At 42.7% G+C, this 23,432-nt stretch overlaps 1 protein-coding gene across 2 annotated transcripts; it reads right to left on the reverse strand.

The window, feature by feature from the left end:
- Nucleotides 1-375: 375 nt before the first annotated feature.
- Nucleotides 376-18,669, reverse strand: LOC139407412 (delta-like 4 (Drosophila)). 2 transcript variants are annotated; one of them, XM_071151174.1, is made up of 12 exons: nucleotides 18,381-18,669; nucleotides 18,023-18,292; nucleotides 17,633-17,893; nucleotides 16,684-16,741; nucleotides 15,635-15,898; nucleotides 12,089-12,149; nucleotides 11,056-11,186; nucleotides 10,395-10,564; nucleotides 8,478-8,697; nucleotides 5,489-6,242; nucleotides 4,265-4,376; nucleotides 376-1,480 (listed from the first exon to the last, which is right to left on the reverse strand). In XM_071151174.1, exons 2-12 carry the CDS (start codon nucleotides 18,074-18,076, stop codon nucleotides 1,475-1,477), a joined length of 2,091 nt encoding a protein of 696 aa, XP_071007275.1. In that variant the 5' UTR covers nucleotides 18,077-18,292; nucleotides 18,381-18,669; the 3' UTR covers nucleotides 376-1,474. The 2 variants fall into 2 exon arrangements, with proteins under 2 accessions (XP_071007275.1, XP_071007274.1); XM_071151173.1 differs by having other exon boundaries at nucleotides 18,023-18,669.
- Between the last annotated feature and the right edge of the window lie 4,763 nt (nucleotides 18,670-23,432).

Below are 23,432 nucleotides of genomic sequence, written 5' to 3' on the forward strand. Positions count from 1 at the left end.
AGAAATTATTAACAAGAAATGAAAATGTTTTATTCTTCAGAAATCTGGTCCTTATATACAAAATAATATTATAAAACATATAAAGAGCAGTTGTAGCATTCACCAATATTTAAATTAAACTCTGGAAATAATCATCATTTAATTATATTTTTTGACATTATTGGTTCTGTAATTTCAGAAAGTCATTATAGGCAGGCAGTGGTATGACAGTGTCTTTTAGGAATCCTTTTGTGTCTCTTTAGTGCAGGGCTGTTATTGTCTATGTCCCAAATTACACCCTAAGTCCTTACTTAGTGCACTACTATATAGGAAATAGAGTGCCATTTGGGACGGAGATTATTGTAAATATAAACTTATCCGTCGGTTCCCTTCCTGTTTTCTTGGACTACTGCTGGCACAGAACTGAGTATTACGCTTCTGTGACTTATTTGTCGCGTCTTAAATTAATATATCCTATTTAGTGCACGCAACCTCCAAATTACTGTTGATTCAAAAAAGTGTATTTTCCGCCTCTGTTTTTATTTTTGTAGATCAAATGTTCCATGAAGAGACAAGGGTTTCGTTTTTTTTAGCATCCAAACACACTCTTTTAGGCTTCTAGTAAATTTTGGACATACAATCTTTTCACCATCTTGCATGAAATGGAAAAGTCCGGAAAAGTCCAACCAAGTATTTTTTTGTTTCTAGAGATTGAACGATGAGACGTTTGATTGTTTGTTTGTTTGTTTGTTTGTTCAGTCAAGAGATTCATCGTTCTCATTGTGTCTGTTGTGGTTTCGACTGCTGGTCGGTCGTGGCGGTCAGTGGGTGATCTTCATTGAGTTAGCTCCACCCTGGACCCTGCATAGCAAGTCAATGATGCTGGCTAGGGGTTAAAGATCAGTCTAATCTCAGGCACCTCCATTTTGATTAGTTGGCTGTCGTGAGTCACCACGATTACCCTTGGAGATAAGTCAAGGGTCAACTGAGGGATCAGGGTTCAACTATGAGCTACGGACATTTTTCCTGTTTCACCTACTCTCTCCTCCAATCGCTGCCAAGGACGGATGAGTTCAGTTCAGGTTCATTGTTTTTGCTTAATGACATTCTACCAGTCCCCTCCACACCCAGTGCAGTTCAGTCAGTCATTTAACAGTTCATTTAACCATTTGTTCCCAGAAGTTAATAGGTCCATGACTGTGAACTGTACACATTTTGTATACAAACACTCGGTCAATGTTAAAGTTCAGTAAAGTTCAGTCTAGAGTGTTTCATTTTTTCATGTTTCACGGAGGAGAGATTCCGCTCTCTTCTCTGTCTCTCTGTTTTTCTCCATGGTCCCGTCTCTCTAGTGCTCCAGAGCAGCAGTGACATCAGAAACAGATCTTCAGTCTCTCCTCAGGTTCTTTGTAAACAATCCAGAAAAATATTTTCTGCCTTTGATTGCCTTTCTCCTCCGCCTTCTCGCTCCCTCACTTTTCTACCTCACACAGCTTTATACCTGGGAGGAAGAGGAAGATGAAAAGGTTAGAGGTCAGCTGCGAGGACTGGGGAAAACAGTGAGCCGTCATTCCCATTTTCTCTATGAACTGGGAAACTGCACACATGTCCCAAGATAATAACACTCATATAAGCCAATCACAAAAGTTGTGTAATCTATTCTTGCTGGGATACTATCGCCATTGTGTTTTGCTTGGTAACATCCTCCCTCAATTACACTCAGCACCTCGGTGTTAAAAGTCCAATATGCAGCCATTTTTATCTCAATATCAAGTCATTTCTGTGTAATAATTAAGTACCTTACTGTGATTGTTTTCAATTAAAATGGTCAATTTTTTTTTTTTTTAATTGCTTCTTAGCGAAGGGAAATTTCTCAAGCAAGAACTTAGCTAGAATTGTCTGGGAGTGGTCTGAGTGGAAACAGGAAAAACCCTAGAAATGAGCTCTTATTGGCAGAGAGGTTTTAATTTTTATTTTTTTTATCTTATTGGTCTATTAACTAGTTTACCGCCTGGTGATGTCACCAGACAGGCCAAAACTTCCTCCCACTGAAACGAGCAGAAATTTTAGGCGGTCTTTTCAAACAGCTCTTACACTAAAAGAGTAGTATCATAATTTTCACAATTTCACAGTATTATTCCAAACTCATAGTGTGGAAATATACATAAAACACAGAGAAATCCCATTTTTTTGACTCAACTGGGCCTTTAAGACATAGGGTTTGAGAGACACAGTAAAGTTGAAAAGGTATCAAAACCATATTCCTGTACTTGAAAAAAAACGTATCCCTTTCTTAGACCATCACATTTTTCAGTTTAAAGGATAGTGATTTGATACCCTTTTCTAGTTTAGAGAGAGCATTATAAGATTACTCCACCTATACTGACTTGGCAGACAGTCCTATCAGAAAGTATTCAAACCCCTTGACTTATTACACATTTGGTTGTGTTACAGCCTGAATTCAAAATTGATTAAATTGGGATTGGTTTTTGTCACTGTAGGGTGCCGTCTTTCAGATGCGACGTTAAACGGGTGTCCTGACTCTCTGTGTTAACTAAATATCCCATGGCACTTATCGTAAAAGTAGGGGTGTTAACCCCCGGTGTTCTGACTAAAATCCCAATCTGACCCGCATACCATCATGGCCAACTAATCATCCCCAGCTTCCAATTGGCTCATTCACCCCCCCCCCCCCCTCTCCCGTGTAACTATTCCCCAGGTCGTTGCTGTAAATGAGAATGTGTTCTCAGTCAACTTACCTGGTAAAATAAGGGTCTCACCCACCTACACACAATACCCCACAATGACAAAGTGAAAATATGTTTTTTTTTAAAGAAAAAATAAGTAAATACAGAAATATTTGCCCGTTACTCTTTTCTAAATTCTTCAAGCTCTGTCAAATTGGTTGTTGGATCATTGCTAGACAACAATTTTCAGGTCTTGCAATAGATTTTCAAGTAGATTTAAGTCAAAACTTGAATTCACCTGACAGCAGGAAAATGACCTAAAACACAAGGTCAAATATACAGTGGAAATGCAAGAAGGCAGTGAATGTTCCTGAGTGGGCGAGTTAATGTCATAGTGTCTGGTGGAAAGTAGAGTGAACCAGGTTTTCCATTAGGATTTTTCCTGTGCCATTAGGTTTTTTTTTATCCTGAAAAACTCCCCAGTCCTTAACGATTACAAGCAAACCCATAACATGATGCAGCAACCACTTGAAAATATGGATATTGTTACTCAGTGATGTGTTGTGTTGGATTTGCCCCAAACATAACACTTTGTATTCAGGACAAAAAGTTAATTGCTTTGCCACATTTTTTGCACTATTACTTTAGTACCTTGTTGCAAACAGGATGCATGTTTTGGAATATTTGCATTCTGTACAGACTTCCTTCTTTTCACTCTGTCATTTAGGTTAGTATTGTGGAGTAACTATAATATTGTTGATGCATCCTCAGTTTTCTCCTTTCACAGCCATTAAACTCTGTAACTGTTTTAAAGTCACCATTGACCTCATGGTGAAATCCCTGAGTAGTTTCCTTCCTCTCCAGGAACTGAGTTAGGAAGGACGCCTGTATCTTTGTAGTGACTGGGTGTGTTGATACACCATCCATCGTGTAATTAATAACTTCACCATGCTCAAAGTGATATTCAATGTCTGCTTTTTTTTACCCATCTACCAATAGGAACCCTTCTTTGCGAGACATTGGAAAACCTCCCTGGTCTTTGTGGTTGAATCTGTATTTGAAATTCACTGCTCGACTGAGGGACCTTACAGATAATTGTATGTGTGGGGGTACAAAGATGTACCCCCACATGTTAAACACTATTGCACACAGTCCATGCAATTTATGTGACTTGTTAACCAAATGTTTACTCCTGAACTTATTTAGGCTTGCCATAACAAAGGGGTTGAATACTTACTGACTTAAAACATTTCATCTTGTAATTTTTGTATTAATTTGGAAAAACATAATTCCACTTTGACTTTATAGGGTATGGTGTGGAGGCCAGTGACACAACATCATAATTCAATCCATTTTAAATTCAGGCTGTAAGGCAACACAATGTGGAGAATGTCATGGGGTGTGAATGCTTTCTGAAGTCCCTGCTATATAGGCCTACAGTATCTCGCCCTGTCTTATTTTGAAGTAAAATAAAGCGGAAAAAAAAAAACAAAAAAAAAACGAAACATCAGCAACCATAAATATCCTTGATACTATAAGACATGAAATACTTCAGATAAGTACTTTTTTTTGTTGCTGTTGTATTTCTCTTGTCTTACCTCTGTTGCTATGATGCACTCCCTCTTTTCTTCTCCTATAACAAAGACAGACTGGTAGATCTGAGAGTCTCGAGGGGAACATATCGTTGATATCCTACACTCCTCCTTTTCACTGCAAAACACACAAGTCAACACACACTGTTAGCCTACCTTAACGACACAAAGTAGAAGCATATGGCTAAACTGTGTCTGTCTCCTGTCTCTCTCTCTCTGTGTGTGTGTGTGTGGGTGTGTGTGTGTGTGTGTGTGTGTGTGTGTGTGTGTACCTGGAGGTGTACGTGTGTATACAGTATGGGTACAGATGTAGGATCTTAATTTGTGCAAATTTGCTACAGAAGGAAAATAATCCTGCAGCGACAGGAAATGTGGATTATACATTTTTTGTTAGGGTGACTCAAGTCTGAAATGTCAGAGTGGAAGTGACAAACTCAAATAGACTAAAAGTTTGCATTTCCTGAAATTCTCAGCAACATAAGAGTGATCAAATTAAGATCCTACAGCTATATGGGGTCGTCACGTCTACTCCCGCTCCTTCCCTCCTGCGTTCGATGTCGCCGGGATACTAACCACCGGTCCTGGCAATCATCATTATGCGCACCTGGCATCACCATTACACGCACCTGAGCTTCATCATTACTCGCACCTGAGCTTCATCATTACGCGCACCTGATCTCCATCATTACACGCACCTGGCATCACCATTACACTCACCTGAGCTTCATCATTACGCGCACCTGATCTTCATCATTACATCACAACTAGACTCCATTACCTCCCCTTTATCTGACACCCCCCCCCCCCCCCCCCCCCCCCCCTTAGGTTCCTTCCCCAGGCAGTATTGTTTCTGTTTGTTCATATCTAGACGCTACTCCTATGTTGTATCGTTCCACGTTCTTTGTGATTTTAAACTGCTTCTCGACTCCCAGCGTCTATGTTACAGGGGGGGGGGGGGGGGGGGGGGGAGCGTAAGTGGCAGGGTTTAAACCGTTGCATTCAGGTCCTGGTGCGACTTACACAATGAACAGACTTACTGCCTATAGAAATAATATCCAGAACGCACAACCTTTCACCTTTCACACATGTAGGAAACAGTTTCCTGGAGTGTTAGTGTAGCAATGGTACCAGGCGCTATAAGTAGCCTAGCCATAGGTCTCAAGGTATATCGCCATGTTTGTAGATCAAGATAGAAACCTTAAATTTATAGAAACATGTACATTCTTTTACCTGTACATTTCACTCATCTGTAGTTTCTCTTCTAAACACTTCTCGTAGATGTGATTTAGTCTTTTATCCTCTTGCGACGTATCATCCTTGAACTCCTTCGACTTTGCGTTACTATAGTCCAAGTGATAGTTCTTGTGGATAAAATTTGACTTCTCTGATTCGCAGTCCACCTCCAGTACAACCTTCTGATTGGTGTTCTTCAGCTGGGAGGCGGGGATAAGGTTATCCTTCTGTACGTCTGATAGGTTGTTCATGGTCTCCCGGTCTCCTCTGTCCCTGCCCATCTGCCTGTGGATGTGTCTTAGAGCCAACCCCACCATGCATAGCAGCACCAGAAACGCAACCAGCCCTACAGCCAGGGAAACTGCCGCCCACTGGAAGCCATCTTGGCTCTCTCCGTTGATCCTCTCACCACCGACTGGCAGGGTCACTGCAAAGAACTGACAGCGGGGTCCAGTGAAGCCGGCGGGACAGATACAGGTGGTGGGGGATTTCCCCGGTCCCCCTTCCCCGGTGCAGAGTCCTCCGTTGAGACAGGGGCGCATGGAGCACTCGTCCAGGACGCGGTCACAGTTTCGGCCGGCGTACCCCGGGGGGCAGGCACAGGTGTAGTCGTTGATGCGGTCCAGGCAGGTCCCTCCGTTGGTGCAGGGGTTCCCGGCACACTCGTTGATGTTGATCTCGCAGCGCTGGCCGGTGAAACCGGAGCGACAGCTACACAGACGCACGCCACCATGGATCAAACACAGACCACCTGGAGAGAGAGACACAGGGGTTCAGGGGTTTAGGGTTCAGGGGTCGGAGTTCAGGGGTTAGAGTTCAGGGGTTAGAGTTCAGGGGTTAGAGTTCAGGGGTTAGAGTTCAGGGGTTAGAGTTCAGAGGTCAGGGTCTTACGCATAGGGTTCAGGGGTTAGGGTTCAGAGGTCAGGGTCTTACGCATAGGGGAGAGCACACAGTTTGCCATTATAGGCCCTGTCCGGAAACAACCTCTAGACGCTTGTGGAGGATTTGATAAGTTTAAACAATATTGCAATTGCTCCATCTTGCCCTCTGATAGGCTAGGTGGAATTTTCGCTATTGCTTACACATTTCCAATCGTCACACTACATTGTGAAGTCTCAGTAACCATCACATGGAGCAGAAGAACAAATCATACCATCCCCTTCATCACTAAACCACCATAATGAGCTGGAATGCTTATCCAAAAGGTCGACCTGACCCAAAACACAGGCCAATCTGCTTATCCAAAAGGTCGACTTGACCCAAAACACAGGCCAATGTGCTTATCCAAAAGGTCGACCTGACCCAAAACACAGGCAATGTGCTTATCCAAAAGGTCGACTTGACCCCAAACACAGGCCAATGTACTTATCCAAAAGGTCGACCTGACCCCAAACACAGGCCAATGTGGATGTAATTGTGATATTTATTTGTCACATTATTTTCCTTTCTACTCAGTAAAGACAACAGTACAGCTAACAGTACAGCTAACAGTACAGCTAACAGTACATCTAACAGTACAGCTAACAGTGCAGCTAACAGTGCAGCCAATAGTAAAGTTAACAGTAAATCCAATAGTACAGCTAACAGTACAGCTAACAGTACAGCTAACAGTAAAGCTAACAGTACAGCTAACAGTACAGCTAACAGTAAAGCTAACAGTAAAGCTAACAGTAAAGCTAACAGTACAGCTAACAGTACAGCTAACAGTACAGCCAACAGTAATGCCAACAGTAATGCCAACAGTAATGCCAACAGTAATGCCAACAGTAAAGCTAACAGTAAAGCTAACAGCTAATAGTACAGCTAACATTAAAGCTAACAGTACAGCTAACCGTACAGCTAACCGTACAGCTAATAGTACAGCTAACCGTACAGCTAACCGTACAGCTAACCGTACAGCTAACCGTACAGCTAACTGTACAGCTAACTGTACAGCTAACCGTACAGCTAACCATACAGCTAATAGTACAGCTAATAGTACAGCTAACAGTACAGTGATGCAGGTTTGGGGTCAATTCGATTTCAAATCTAGTCAATTCAGGAAGTACACTGACATCCCAATTTCAATTGCAATTTTCTTCAATGGTTTTCAATTAGGAAAATATTGAATTGGAATGTACTTTCTGAATTGACTGCAATTAAAATGTAATTGAGCCAAACCCTGCAGTGTTGGGTGACATTCCTGGAAGCTGACAAGAAGTCACCACATGTTTACATCCAGGACAATAGACACACAGTTCCCACAGATTCCTGTTGTTCCATAACACTTCCAGCCTACCGAACCCCAGGGGAATTCAGGGGAGAGAGAGAGAGAGTACAGGCGTTCTCCCACACTTTCAACCTGCCTGAGGAATTCAGGGGAAGAGAGGGGAGAAGGAAGGGGGGAAGAGAGAGGAGAGGGGGGAAGAGGGGGGAAGAGAGGGGAGAAGGGAGGGGGGAAGAGAGAGGAGAGGGGGGAAGAGAGGGGAGAAGGGAGGTCGGGAAGAGGGGGGAAGAGAGAGGAGAAGGGAGGGGGGAAGAGAGATTAGAGGGGGGAAGATGGGGTAATAGGGGAGAAGAGAGGCGGGAAGAGGGGGGGAAGAGAGAGGAGAGGGGAGAAGAGAGGGGAGAAGGGAGGTCGGGAAGAGGGGGGAAGAGAGAGCCGAGGGGGGAAGAGAGGGGAGAAGGGAGGTCGGGAAGAGGGGGGAGGAGAGAGGAGAGTTGGGAAGAGAGAGGCGAGGGGGGAAGAGAGAGGCGAGGGGGGAAGAGAGAGGCGAGGGGGGAAGAGAGAGGCGAGGGGGAAGAGAGAGGCGAGGGGGGAAGAGAGAGGAGAGGGGGGAAGAGAGAGGAGAGGGGGGAAGAGAGAGGAGAGGGGGGAAGATGGGGGAAGAGAGGGGAGAAGGGAGGTCAGGAAGAGGGGGGAAGAGAGAGGAGAGGGGGAAAGAGGGGAGCAGTGAAAACCAGACTTGAGGGGGGTAAAGAAGAGGGGAAAGTGAGTGTAGCCTACCGTTGGCGCAGGGAAGGGACGTGCACTTGTCCACTCTTTTCTCACAATTGAGTCCGGTGTATCCGGGAGGACACTCGCAGGTGTAGCTGCGACCATTGTCCTTCTGATGGCACTGTCCGCTGTGGAAGCAAGGGGAGTCTGCACACGTCAGCAGGCTGTGTTCACAGTGGGAACCCTCGAAACCTTGCGGACACGAACACCTGTAGCCAACATCCAGGTTCTGGTGGAGGAGAGAGAGAGAGAGAAAGAGAAGGAAATGATTTCAGATCTAACAGAGACCGTTGGGAATATGTCAATATGAAGCCTTCCCAGTAAAGGGAGGAAGAAGGGGATGCAGTATTTATTAAAGCAACATTCAAATAGAGCCAGCGAGAGTTGTTGGTCAGAGGGTCCTACTTTCTCCAACCAATAGCTCATACTTTTTCTTACTCATACATTCTGACCAGACTGGTCCCTACTAGTCTGGTATCTAGTGACTCCTGAGATCCACTGCTACAACTCTCTTATAACCTGTCCATCTTGCTACTACTACTACTACTGCTACTGGAACTACTACTACTACTACTACTACTACTACTACTACTACTACTACTGCTACTACTGCTGTTACTACTACTACTACTACTGCTACTACAACTACTACTACTACTACAACTACTACTACTACTGCTACTACTGCTGTTACTACTACTACTACTGCTACTACTACTACTGGAACTACTACTACTGGAACTACTACTACTACTACTACTGGAACTACTACTACTGGAACTACTACTACTGGAACTACTACTACTGGAACTACTGGAACTACTACTACTACTACTACTGGAACTACTACCACTACCACTACCGCTACTGCTACTGCTACTACAGGAACTACTACTACTACTACTGGAACTACGACTACTACTGGAACTACTACTACTGCTACTACTACTGGAACTACTACTACTGCTACTACTACCACTGCTACTGATACTACAACTACTATTGCTACTACTGCTACTACTACTACTACTGCTACTACTACTGCTACTACTACTACTATTGCTACTACTACTACTACTGCTACTGCTGCTAATACTACTGCTGCTACTGCTACTCATGCTACTACTACTACTACTACTGCTACTGCTACTGTTGCTGCTGCTATTAATACTACTGCTACTGCTACTAATACTACTACTGCTGCTACTGCTACTACTGCTGCTACTACTGCTACTGCTACTAATACTAATACTACTACTACTGCTACTATTGCTACTACTACTGCTACTGCTACTACTAGTACTACTACTACTACTACTATTAACTGACCGTGTGGAGTCCTCCGTTCCTACAGGGGATGTTACTTATAACCTGTCTCTCTACAGATGTAGGATCTTAATTTGAACACTCTTTTGTTTCTGAGAATTGTCCTTCACAGTAGGAAATGCAATGTTGATGTGTATTTTGTTTCAGGAGAGTCGAAGGTTGAGAGCCACGCATCCCCTGAAACAAGCCTCACTGCCTGCTTAACCCGGAAGCCAGCCGCACCAATGTGTCTGAGGAAACACCGTCCAGCTGGCGACCGTAGTCAGCTTGCAGGTGCCCGGGCCGCCACAAGAAGTCGCTAGAGCGCAATGGGACAAGGAAATTCCATCCGGCCAAACCATTGAGTGTTTCAAAAAGGCTTCCGAAGTACCAATTTGAAATGTCAGACTTGATTTGCCCAAACAAAAAATGTATCAATCTCTACCAAAAATGTCCACTATTCATAATCCACATAATAATTAAAATGTCCTGTTGCTGCAGGATTATTTTCCTGCTGTAGAAAACTGGCTCAAATTAAGATCCAATATCTGTAGCTACTACTACTACTACTGTTCCTTCTAACATGGTGATCCAGCGACTCGTGAGGGGCTCACTACTCACCGTGCAGAGTCCTCCGTACCTGCAGGGGTTGCTGTCACATTCCTGCAGCTCCAGCTCACAGTTTAACCCAGTGAACCCAGGGGGACAGGTACAGGTGAAGCTGCCCTGGCCTGTGTTCATACAGGTCGCCCCGTTCACACACGGCCGGTGGTGCGTGCAGAAGTTCAAGTCTGGAAGGGAGCAACGGAGGGGTCAAAGGTCGAATAAAGGAAAAATATAGGCTAATATATCAGGTCAAGGTCAACTACTAAAAATATAAATCATAGTTCACAGACTCTGAGACACAATAGGCCGTATTAAGTTGAATGTGTTGACAGCTGGAGAAATTGTTTGAGCTGCGCTGAGAATTCTAAAAGTATGACAGCCAACATTCTAGTATTCCAGAACACTGCTGTGTGTACGTGGACACATTCCGTACTCCGATAGACCCTTCAGTCAAATAGATGTGTCGACTAACATCCTTTCGACTCATTAAAAAAAAAGGAGTGTAAAAGAAAATCCTGATAAGATCATAAGTTTGCCATCTTTATTTTTTGGTGATTATTTTAGGGTCAGTATTTTAATTATATATATTTTTAAATTGCAGATATTTCCTTATATGTTACAGTCAGATTGCCCCTTTCTCTGTGCAACTACAATGCTGATGATGATGTGTTCTTACCCTGGTCACAGAAGAGCCCTCCCCAGCCCTCCTTACAGTTACACTGCCAAGGCTGTTGGCAGGTGCCATGTTTACACGCTGGGTACTTCTTACACTCATCGCAGAACAGACCCTGCCAACCTTCTCTGCACCTGGAGACACAGGAAGAGTAATTCAGGTAAAATGTTTCTTCATCAAATCCACACCTTTATCAAAACATCATTGATTTACTAACTGTGTGATGAATGGATTGATTGGTTGAGTGATTAAGAATAGCTACAACCAACCATGATGTGAAGCGTTTTGCAGGCAACCGGACTAATAGTTTTATAACTACATGGACCCAACTTATCCCTTAACGCAGAAAACCCCTGTATAAAAATATCCAGATAGAGTCATTTCTTACTTCTTTTTTTTTTGTTGTTTCATACTTTTTTTCCGAATGCATAGACCATCATTTAATGACCACACAGTCCACAGTACCAAACTATACAATGAATTTCCACACAAACCCATTCTGGTAATTACTATACTATATCCACAAACTGAAAAACTGTGCCACTGTTGTCACGAAGACTTCCTGTAAACAACACATCTATTTCAAATGGCTCTCTCTTTTCTCATGTTCCCAACAACAGGGATGAGTTGCTACTTCGGCAGGATGAGAGAGCGCGAGAGAAAGAGCGCTAGAGAGAGCGCTAGAGAGAGCGCTAGAGAGAGCGCTAGAGATAGAGATAGAGATAGAGATAGAGATAGATATAGAGATAGAGAATTGTGTCTGGAAGGGAGAGAACTAGGATTAAGAGGTGTTTCTTACAGAAAGTGAGTGAGAGGAAAGAGAAAGACTGTTTTAGAGTTATAGAGAGAGAGGGGTAGAAAATGAGAGAAAGAAAGAAAGAAATAGAGAGAGAGACGGTAGATTACATCCCACTGGTGACATCACATGGAATATTAGAGTGGCTTGGAGAAATATCAACACACACACACGCGCACACACGCACACGCACACGTTCCGGTGTCCTTACACATTTTTCACAATTGCAGTATTACTTACACACACTCGCCAGGACTGGAGCAGTTTCCATTCCCTTCACTGCATCCCACCAGGCAGATGGCTGTAACACACAGAGATCAGCAGATATCCAGGGGTTAGTTATAGTGTAGGTTATAGTGGTTAATTATAGGGTAGGTTATAGGGGTTAGATATAGTTATAGTGCAGGGGTTAGTTATAGTTTAGGTTATAGGGGTTAGTTATAGTGTAGGGGTTAATTATAGTGTAGGTTATAGGGGTTAGTTATAGGGTAGGTTATAGTTGTTAGTTATAGTGTAGGGGTTAGTTATAGTCTAGGTTATAGTGGTTAGTTATAGTGTAGGTAATAGGGGTTAGTTATAGTGTAGGTTATAGGGCTTAGTTGTAGTGTAGGGGTTAGTTATAGTGAAGGTTATAGGGGTTAGTTATAGTGTAGGTTATAGTGGTTAGTTATAGTGTAGGTAATAGGGGTTAGTTATAGTGTAGGTAATAGGGGTTAGTTATAGTGAAGGTTATAGGGGTTAGTTATAGTGTAGGTTACAGGGGTTAGTTATAGTGTAGGGGTTAGTTATAGTGTAGAGGTTAATTATAGTGTAGGTTATAGGGGTTAGTTATAGTGTAGGTTATAGGGCTTAGTTATAGTGTAAGTTATAGGGGTTAGTTATATAGTAGATTATAGTGGTTAGTTATAGTGTAGGGGTTAATTATAGTGTAGGTTATAGGGGTTAGTTATAGTGTAGGTTATAGGGGTTAGTTATAGTGTAGGTTATAGGGCTTAGTTATAGTGTAGGGTTAATTATAGTGTAGGGGTTAGTTATAGTGAAGGTTATAGGGGTTAGTAATAGTCTAGGTTATAGTGGTTAGTTATAGTGTAGGTAATAGGGGTTAGTTATAGTGTAGGGGTTAGTTATAGTGAAGGTTATAGGGGTTAGTTATAGTGTAGGTTATAGGGCTTAGTTATAGTGTAGATTATAGTGGTTAATTATAGTGTAGGGGTTAGTTATAGTGTAGGTTATATGGGTTAGTTATAGTGTAGGTTATAGGGGTTAGTTATAGTGTAGATTATAGTGGTTAGTTATAGTGTAGGGGTTAGTTATAGTGTAGGTTATAGGGGTTAGTTATAGTGTAGGTTATAGGGGTTAGTTATAGTTTAGGGTTAATTATAGTGTAGGTTATAGTGGTTAGTTATAGTGTAGGTGATAGGGATTAGTTATAGGGTAGGTTATAGTGGTTAGTTATAGTGTAGGGGTTAGTTATAGTGTAGGGGTTAGTTATAGTGTAGGTTATAGGGATTAGTTATAGTGTAGATTATAGTGGTTAGTTACAGTGTAGGGGTTAGTTATAGTGTAGGTTATAGTGGTTAGTTATAGTGTAGGTTATAGGGGTTAATTATAGTGTAGGTTATAGGGGTTAGTTATAGTTATAGTGTAGGGGTTAGTTATAGTTTAGAGGTTAATTATAGTGTAGGTTATAGTTGTTAGTTATAGTGTAGGGGTTAGTTATAGTGTAGGTTATAGGAGTTAGTTATAGTGTAGGTTATAGGGCTTAGTTATAGTGTAGGGTTAATTATAGTGTAGGTTATAGTGGTTAGTTATAGTGTAGGTTATAGGGCTTAGTTATAGTGTAGGTTATAGGGGTTAGTTATAGTGTAGGGGTTAGTTATAGTGTAGGGGTTAGTTATAGTGTAGGGGTTAGTTATAGTGGTTAGTTATAGTGTAGGTTATAGGGGTTAATTATAGTGTAGGTTATAGGGGTTAGTTATAGTTATAGTGTAGGGGTTAGTTATAGTTTAGGGGTTAGTTATAGTGTAGGGGTTAGTTATAGTGTAGGTTATAGGGGTTAGTTATAGTGTAGGTTATAGGGGTTAGTTATAGTGTAGGGATTAATTATAGTGTAGGTTATAGGGGTTAGTTATAGTTATAGTGTAGGGGTTAGTTATAGTTTAGGGGTTAATTATAGTGTAGGTTATAGGCGTTAGTTATAGTGTAGGGGTTAGTTATAGTTTATGTTATAGGGGTTAGTTATAGTGAAGGTTATAGGGGTTAGAGACAGAGAGAGACAGAGAGAGACAGAGAGAGAAAGAGAGAGAAAGAGAGAGAAAGAGAGAGAAAGAGAGAGAAAGAGAGAGAAAGAGAGAGAAAGAGAGAGAAAAAGAGAGAAAGAGAGAGAAAGAGAGAGAAAGAGAGAGAAAGAGATAGATCTTTCTATACTACAACGATAGTTGGGTACGTAACGTGATGGAAGCCCCTGATCAGGATTTGGTTCCACAGTCAGAATAGAACTACACCTGACAGAAGTCATGAAGATGACAGATCCCTTGTCTCACTGCCGTTACCAACCGAATCCGACACATGATGAACAATTATGTTTTTTACAATGTTTTCGCTGCAATCTTTGAGTAATTTGTTTTGGTGAAAGAGGCACAACACATCAACCTCTTGACTAGTAATGAGTATGAGTCCTACTGCCAATTGGCTGTTCTCCTTGTAGAAGGAGTTCATTCAATTCTGGTCCAAAACATAGAGAACAGATTATTTTGTGTGTTTTTGTGTTCGTAGTGAACTAACACTGTGTTTAGGGCATATTGTGGGTTTTAGATAAACTACTGTGCTTGTCCACATGCTCAGTGCAGTCGGCCTTCTCTAACAGAAACAAACATCTCTTTTTTACCCTGTAGGACCTAAACACAGAACTTCCTACTAATATAACAAGCTGAATTCTCACATGCTGTAGCTCTCAGATATGACCTCCTCAACCAATGTTGCATGGCAACAATGTTCTCATATTCACACTGCTCTTTCTGTGGCCCTTTTACCTGCAAAAAAAAAGATCCAGGCGTCTTAGCAGAGTCCGTAGTAAGCTAATATACAGGGGGCCAAAACTATTCTCATTCTCTCTCTCTCTCTGTGTGTGTCTCTCTCTCTCTCTCTCTCTGTGTGTCTCTCTGTGTGTCTCTCTGTGTGTCTCTCTGTGTGTCTCTCTGTGTGTCTCTCTGTGCCTCTCTCTGTGTGTCTCTCTGTGTCTCTCTCTGTGTGTCTCTCTCTCTGTGTCTCTCTCGCCAGCCCCAAATGCATCAGGACAAGATTTCAACAAAAAACCTGATATAAACTCTGGCATCATCTCGCTGCTGCCACCAACGCGGCGATTGAGGAGGAACAATCAAAGCAAGCATGAACCAGTGACCCTACAGTTGCAGGGTAAGTCAACTCCCTCATCTCTCAGAACCAAACCTCTTAGTAGAGGTCACAGACTACCTATATACAAGGAAGCTACAGCTACTCCTCTCACTCGCTCACTGAAAACCCATGTACCACAACTACATGTACCAGCACCACAAGCTCTAAAAACTTGTTGAAGAAGCAGAGCAGCCAAAGTGCATCAAAAACAACAACCTAGAAGTCTACCAAGCTAGAATAAAAACGTAATCATTGAAGACATGGTGATTGTGTATAACATATTGGTAAAAGACATGTGACATGGATGGAGATCTCTGATAGGTCAGTGGGGGTTGAGTTGTGGTTCTGTGTGGTTGTGGTTTGGTAACGATTGGTTTCTCTCGGTTTGCTTACGTTCTTCGCAGTATTCCCCCTTCCAGCCGGGCAGACAGGACAACTGGCCATCACGGTCGCAGGTGTAGTGGCCAAAACGGTCGTCCCTCGGCGTGCATATTTTGGAACAACTTTCTCCGTAGTAATTGTCATTGCAGATGAAGCGGTAAGAATACCTTAACTCCGTCTGTCGGACGCTCTCAATGTTCTGAGACCAGGGGGTCCCTACGCCCAGCTGTCTCTGGATGGCAAAGAAACTAATCAACATCTCTGGGTTGCTGGTGTCTGCAAGGGAAGGACAGAGAGAAAACACAATAGAGAGAGAGAGCGAGAGAGCGAGAGCGAGAGACAGAGACAGAGAAGACAAGGGGTTTAGAGAGAGAAGACTAAATACATGAGGTACAGTGGGTGTGGTTGCTGTCGGTCAGTTTTATTACAGACAAGTCAGAAGCATGTAGTCGTCTGCATTACAAACATGTTCCATTAGGCCATATAAATAATTAACATGGTCTAAGGACACCTGTTACGGTATTCTCTATCGTCCATTGTTCTAACATTGAATATTTTATCTTGTGTCATATCTCATACCATAAGATTGAAATATGCCTGCCAAGCCGCCCGGCCTTACGCAGATGGCTTCTCATCCACTCACATAATAACAACCATATTGGTTCAATAAACTCAGATTGAAATGTCCTCTTCCTTTCTGTCAGCAAAAACCTTCCAATGGGCGGAACAGAGCAAGGTGTAAAATACAGGAAGATGTAGTCACATAGCCTTGGCAGCCTCTGTGTGTTCTCACCAAAGCCCTCAACTCGTTCCCATGCCAGAAATACACCGCAGGAAGTCACATTGTGTTGGAGCACAAGAATGAAAAAAGGTGTTTTGCAGCCGAGCTACAAAAGTTGAGTTTGAGGGAACAAATCAACTATTGGGAGGCAATGAATCTATAATAGTGAGATGATACTGATTATTGATAAGGTTTGTTAAAGGTGCGTTAGTTAAAGGGGACCTGTTGGTGAAATGTGCATAAAGAGCGCCCTCTTGTGGCGTTGAATAGATCGACTTACCTACAGGTAGATCCGCTGAAGGTGAATACCAGGCTTCAATTATCATTGAAAACGATCCCTAAGAGTACAACGCATTCAGCCGTTAGAAATATGTTTTTAAAACACATTTCATAAAAAGGCAATATAAAAAAAATGTCTAACGACATGCATCATCACACTTTAAATGGAACGCAATTTAAATACACACTGGTTTAATCAACGTTGTTTTCCACGTCACTGAAATGATATTACGTTGAAACAACGTGGAATAGACGTTGAATTGACTGACGTCTGTGCCCAGTGGGTACTTTCACTCAACTAACTGTAGGTCTGTTTCTGAATGGCTATATGATTTAGGATTCTAAAATGTACGTCATACAGAGGCAAAGGTGTTATAGACCTAGTAAACTTTATTTAAAAAAAAAGTTGTACCTTTCATTAACTAGGGAAGTCAGTTAAGAACAAATTCGCATTTACAATGACGGCCTACCCCGGACCAATTGTGCGCCGCTCTATGGGACTCCCAATCAGTTGTGATACAGCCTGGAATCGAACCAGGGTCTTTAGTGACCCCTCCAGCACTGAGATACAGTGCCTTAGACCGCTGCGCCACTAGGGAGCGGGAGTGGGGTGGTGCAATTTAAAATAAACAACGTCGTGTGTCAATCCACTATCTGCTGATATATAAGGGCCTGCAGCATTACCTAGTGATGGATAATCGAATGTTATAGAATGTTGTAGTGTCATGTAAATGCATCATAATGCAGAAACCTCCGTGTTCTAACTCTCTAAATACATGGCTCTTGCATTAGGCTACCGGGATGGTTTATCTCATCACCAATATCTGGTGCGCTCTCTCTCTGCAAACCAATCACAACTCTCCTGCCCGCCCGCCTGCACAACAACACATGGACCTTGGCATGGCATACATTAAACTAATAATATGGACTGCATCTAGGCTCTGTCTTACCGGCCATCCAAAGTTGAAAGGCAGTCGGATGGGTCTGCCAAAAGTGCCCCCGTTCTTCACGCTAAACGAGTTGGTCCCCAGGACCGGTGTCACGGCGCTCCCAAATATACAGTCACCTGGCGACACTACAGCCTGGTAGTTTTTGAGACAGACTCGAAAGAAAGTCCTGCAGTTGAGCCTGCAAGAGTTGCCATTCGCCAGAAATCCTTTGCTGTTTGTAAATTCATGTAGATCGAGCTCAAAAACCCCGGATCCAAATACCTAAAAAGAAGAGAAGAGATGGTTTTAAAACACCATTACGCACACGGCAAAGTCAAAAGACCCTTTGCTTGGAATTGGCTACTTTGAGTGATCATTCTCCTGCGGGGTGTCTATCGAATTCCTCTTTACCTGTGTCAGTATCGTGGTGCTGAATGCGATGATAAACGTGAACCAAACTGCCATGCTTCTCGCTTGTCCTGGGCAACCGCGTCACCCGCCAATATATCCCCTTTATTCCAAAGCCCCCTATTCCAAAGTGTTGGGGGTGGTGGTAGAAAAAGGATATAAATAAGAAAGAACAAAATATAAATCCTTCTTCGAGTTCCACTTCGTTGTTCTTCCGTTTTTAGAATCCTTGTGGGATGTTTCAAACCGCCAAAGGGAACCGTTTTTAGAACCCTTGTGGGATGTTCCAAACCGCCAAAGGGAACCGTTTTTAGAACCCTTGTGGGATGTTCCAAACCGCCAAAGGAATAGTTTTTAGAACCCTTGTGGGATGTTCCAACCCGCCAAAGGAACCGTTTTAGTATCCCCAGGTTATCCAAAGAGATGAAGGTTTAACATCAAAATCCAATATCTGTACCTATCTCTCTCTTTGTGCTCGGGCTGCTGTCTTCCTCGCTGACCACAGTAGGACAGTACAGCACTCCACAACGGTTGTGAGCGTCGGTGTGTGAGCGTGTAGGACGATGCCACACCATTGACTTGTTTTGGTGCTTAACTTTTGCGCTGCGCTCGTGGATCTCTGTTCACCGTTCGTCTTATTACTCGTGAATGAACACTTGGAGTGACGTCTCCCCCAATTTATAGACTCGCGCTGCGTTGCTCATTACATAAACTGTCAATCAAGACTAAACACCGCCCACTATTCACCCCCTTCTCCTCCCTCCTCCTCTCTTCAACAACAATGATATCCAGATTGTAATACCCACAAGTCCAGCGCTGCGCCATGCTGACTGGCTGACTGTCGGACTGACTGGCTGGCTGGCTGACTGTCTGACTGACTGGCTGGCTGACGGAACGACCACCAAAGGAGCAAGCGACTATTAAAAAGACAAGGCATCCGTTGACGTATTTGTAGCGCAAGAGGAGGAGAGGTTGCATATGGCACTTCTGTACACACAAATGTTTCCCCAATGTTATCATTGACAGGAAAGCTGAAACTTTATAATGAAAAGCAGAAATTCAATTACTGCCCCTAACCTCCATCCACCCGGTTTCCCATCGGTCCGGTCCCACTCAATTTCACGGTTAATTGTGTTACACCTAATTGTCAGGGTGCGCGTGCATGCACCAAAGGCTCGAGGGGTAGACCTAAGCGTTCTGTGTTCTCATCGTGCATATAAAAGGCGGTTAATTGTGTTACAGCTAATTGTCAGGATGCGCGTGCATGCACCAAAGGCTCGAGGGTAGACCTAAGCGTTCTGTGTTCTCATCGTGCATATTAAAGGCGGTTAATTGTGTTACACCTAATTGTCAGGGTGCGCGTGCATGCACCAAAGGCTCGAGGGTAGACCTAAGCGTTCTGTGTTCTCATCGTGCATATAAAAGGCGGTTAATTGTGTTACAGCTATTTGTCAGGATGCGCGTGCATGCACCAAAGGCTCGAGGGGTAGACCTAAGCGTTCTGTGTTCTCATCGTGCATATAAAAGGTCCAGAGGCAATACAAAAAATGAGTTATTTCGTTATAAACACATTATGGAATTGGTCTTTAGGACTAGACCATAATAGTGTTTTGTTAGGTGATTTAATTTGATTGGATCTGTAAGCATACGATAGCATAGCTCGAACGTTAAAGTCTCCAAAGGACCATTTCGTTATAGCTTATGTTACAGGCAAGAAAATAACTGCACCGTTTCATTGTAGGCACATTAACATTTAGCACACAGGGTCTATAGTGCTTTCTGTATAGGCCTATATCTTTACAACAACAACAAAACATTCAAGAGCAGAGTAAATATATTTGTTTGCCTTACGAGTTTGATTTTGTTCTATTCTCCGTGGCGCGTGCCGCCCTGCCAGCCCGGTGTTTTTTACAACTCAACCGCAGCGTGCCTCCTATTGTTGGGACGCGTGCCCTCGAGCCCATGCGGGTAGCGTAACTATTCAGCTGTATGCTAATGAGCTCTCTCTCTCTCTCTCTCTCTGTCTCTCTCCCCGTCTCTCTCAGTCTCTCTCTCTCTCCGTGTCTTCAGCACCCGTAAAATTGGTTTATTCCTCAATGCTCTTTTACAACCGACTCTCCCACGGTAGGATAGGACTAATGGACTAATACCTCACCGCAGACATGAGATGGCCTAAATGCAAAATTCAAGGGTGACGCCGAAAATATGAAGAATAATATAATTATAATTCCTAAGTGCTCCCTTTCCAAATTGCCAAGTCATTATTTCACTTGGCACGCATCCCAAAATGTAGACTAAGTCATTTTAGTTATAGCAAATTAGGCCTACACATAAAACATTACTGAACAACCATAAAAAACATCTAGGCTACGTTAAGTAATATTATTTATATATTTATAATATAGGCCTATTATACACATACAACATAAGCCTCTCCATTTAAAAAAAAAATGTCCCCTTTGCAAGAAGCCAAGAATGCAGAAATAAGAGTGCAAAGCTAGTGCCAAAATATTTGTTATTCGAAACGTATTATATATTCTTGAAATAAGCATAATCAAAACAAAATAACGTAGTCTTAAATAATGTGAGAAAATGCCTCGTGTTTTATAACAAACTGAAGTGTGTACGTGCGTGTTTACGTGCGTTTGAGCATGCTCGTATGCGTGCGCACACGGAGGATACTTCGGAGTGTATCTAGTCTAGAGGCTGCTTTCAACACTTGTCCGACTATTAATTGTAGTCGATGTTTTGCCAATAGCCAAAGATCTTTGTGATCATCTGATTGGTCCACCGCGATGCGCTCATGGCTTTCCCCATTAACCATCTGGCGGGAGATGGAGACGGACTTCCATGGCCTGTTCACCGTTAGGGGAGGTTATCTCTTTCATTTAAACCTATTAACATTTGGCACAGTTGGTAATAATGGGTTGAAAAAGTATGGGCATGTAAACGTTAATTGCGTTATAATGATGTAGCTTGATTAATAATTATTCCAACAAAATCTCTGTGGCACACTTTGCATGCATGCACACACACACATGCACGCGCGCGCGCGCACACACACACACACACACACACACACACACACACAGAGGTTGGCCATTCTTCATACTATTCTCACTGATCAAGTTAGTTTTATAATGAAGAAACACCCCAACCTTCCTCCAGCCTCCACAGTTATGGAAACACAAAGAAAGCAGCCTATAATCTCTAATGGTTCTATTATATCCTAAAGGAGAAAGAAAGCCGCCCTTGTTCCTGCTTTGTATTTTATAACAGCTCATTATGCTCTCACAAGGGTTTTTCAAACTGGTTTAAGAGTAAAATGCTCTCACAAGGGTTTTTCAAACTGGTTTAAGAGTAAAATGCTCTCACAGGGGTTTTTCAAACCGGTTTAAGAGTAAAATGTTCTCACAGGGGTTTTTCAAACTGGTTTAAGAGTAAAATGCTCTCACAGGGGTTTTTCAAACTGGTTTAAGAGTAAAATGCTCTCACAGGGGTTTTTCAAACTGGTTTAAGAGTAAAATGCTCTCACAGGGGTTTTTCAAACCGGTTTAAGAGTAAAATGCTCTCACAGGGGTTTTTCAAACTGGTTTAAGAGTAAAATGCTTCCACAGGGGTTTATCAAACTGGTTTAAGAGTAAAATGCTCTCACAGGGGTTTTTCAAACCGGTTTAAGAGTAAAATGCTCTCACAGGGGTTTTTCAAACTGGTTTAAGAGTAAAATGTTCTCACAGGGGTTTTTCAAACCGGTTTAAGAGTAAAATGCTCTCACAGGGGTTTTTCAAACTGGTTTAAGAGTAAAATGCTCTGTGTGGAAACTAGCTGACTGTGAGGTTTAAATAGATGTAATAGTAAACCAATAACCAAAACTAGAAAGGCTTTCAGAGGTCCTCATATTTTCCATTTTCAGCAGCTACATTTTCAACAAAAAGGGATTTCTTGCCATATCAATCAGAAAGTTTTAGTTTTGGATTCTTGAATTTGAGTTTGAAGTTTGAATTGATAGGATTCGATTTGTACAATAGTCTTTTCTATTGAGGCAGTATACCAACATTCTATTTTTCTTCTGTTTGATCTCTTTACTGTTTACGTTCAATCTATTCTCTTCTCTTTCAGACAGTAGCTGTGTGTGTGTGTGTGTGTGTGTTGCAGAGAGTACTGATAATGGTGAGCACACAGTATTTGTGTAGATAGTGTTTACAGGGAGCCAAGACATGGCGAATTTGAATTCCCTCTCTGCACATGATCTATTGACACACCTGTCTGGCCTGTAAAGACACACAAAACTCAAAGCTCAGAACGCGTGGGTGTCATGACAATCTCTCTCCCTCTCTCTCTCTCTCTGTGTCTATTTGCCTAACTCTGATATCCATGACCGTCTTTTTCATCACAATATAGGTTATGGTTCATTTACCGTTTCCTATAATGATACATTTGGCTGTATATAATAGTGTGGTTCCCTCAAAAGTGTCTATCCTGCACAGTTGATTTTACGTGTCTAACTTATTCCACGTTGTCTCCGCTGTAGCAACCTGTTTAATGCTATGTTGATTTGTGTTTTCTAGTTAACCCCCCCCCCCTCTCCCCCTTCCCTCCAACAATATGGTGTTGTTGACCATTACTGTGACTATGGTTTGCAGTCTTTATAGCGAGCTCTGTTGTTTAATAGTCATTATGTTCTCCTGTGGCAAATATCACCCTCTCTTATCTGCCTCTCTGGCCATATGTCTCCAATCCAGCCCACATAAAAATGGCATAAAAAGTGTGACAGCTTATAGGGGAAGGTTTAACAAGTGAGCCCAACTGATAACAGTAAATTGTCCCGCTAGAGTCTGCTAGGCAGCTGAAACAATCCCCGAGGCCAGATATGGTTTATTATGTAGATTACGTACCAAATGGCATCCTATTTCTTACATAGTGCACTACTTTTGACCAGAGGGAGCCCATATGGAGCCAGGGAGGGCCCATAGGACTCTGGTCAAAACTAGTGCACTACGTAAGGAATAGGGTACCATTTGGGATACAGTTTATTATATTCTTGTCAGGGTCTGTTTCCACGGACTATGGGGTTCTGTCGGTTACCATGGCCTATGGGGTTCTTTCTGTTACCATGGCCTATGGGGTTCTGTCTGTTACCATGGCCTATGGGGTTCTGTCTGTTACCACGGCCTATGGGATTCTGTCTGTTACCATGGCCTATGGGGTTCTGTCTGTTACCATGGCCTATGAGGTTCTGTCTGTTACCATGGCCTATGAGGTTCTGTCTGTTACCACGGCCTATGGGGTTCTGTCTGTTACCACGGCCTATGGGGTTCTGTCTGTTACCACGGCCTATGGGGTTCTGTCTGTTACCATGGCCTATGGGATTCTGTCTGTTACCATGGCCTATGAGGTTCTGTCTGTTACCATG

This window comes from Oncorhynchus clarkii, chromosome 4, assembly GCF_045791955.1.
Source record: "Oncorhynchus clarkii lewisi isolate Uvic-CL-2024 chromosome 4, UVic_Ocla_1.0, whole genome shotgun sequence".
Lineage (NCBI taxonomy): Eukaryota > Metazoa > Chordata > Actinopteri > Salmoniformes > Salmonidae > Oncorhynchus > Oncorhynchus clarkii.

Bases quoted from the DNA above. Each gene is read 5' to 3' on its own strand.
- LOC139407412 (XM_071151174.1), bottom strand. From the start codon at position 18,076: ATGGCAGTTTGGTTCACGTTTATCATCGCATTCAGCACCACGATACTG. The intron at 10,565-11,055 runs GTAAGAACACAT...GCTCCCTTCCAG, and splicing joins AGGGCTCTTCTGTGACCAGG to ACTTGAACTTCTGCACGCAC. The intron at 8,698-10,394 runs GTGAGTAGTGAG...CTCCTCCACCAG, and splicing joins GGTACGGAGGACTCTGCACG to AACCTGGATGTTGGCTACAG.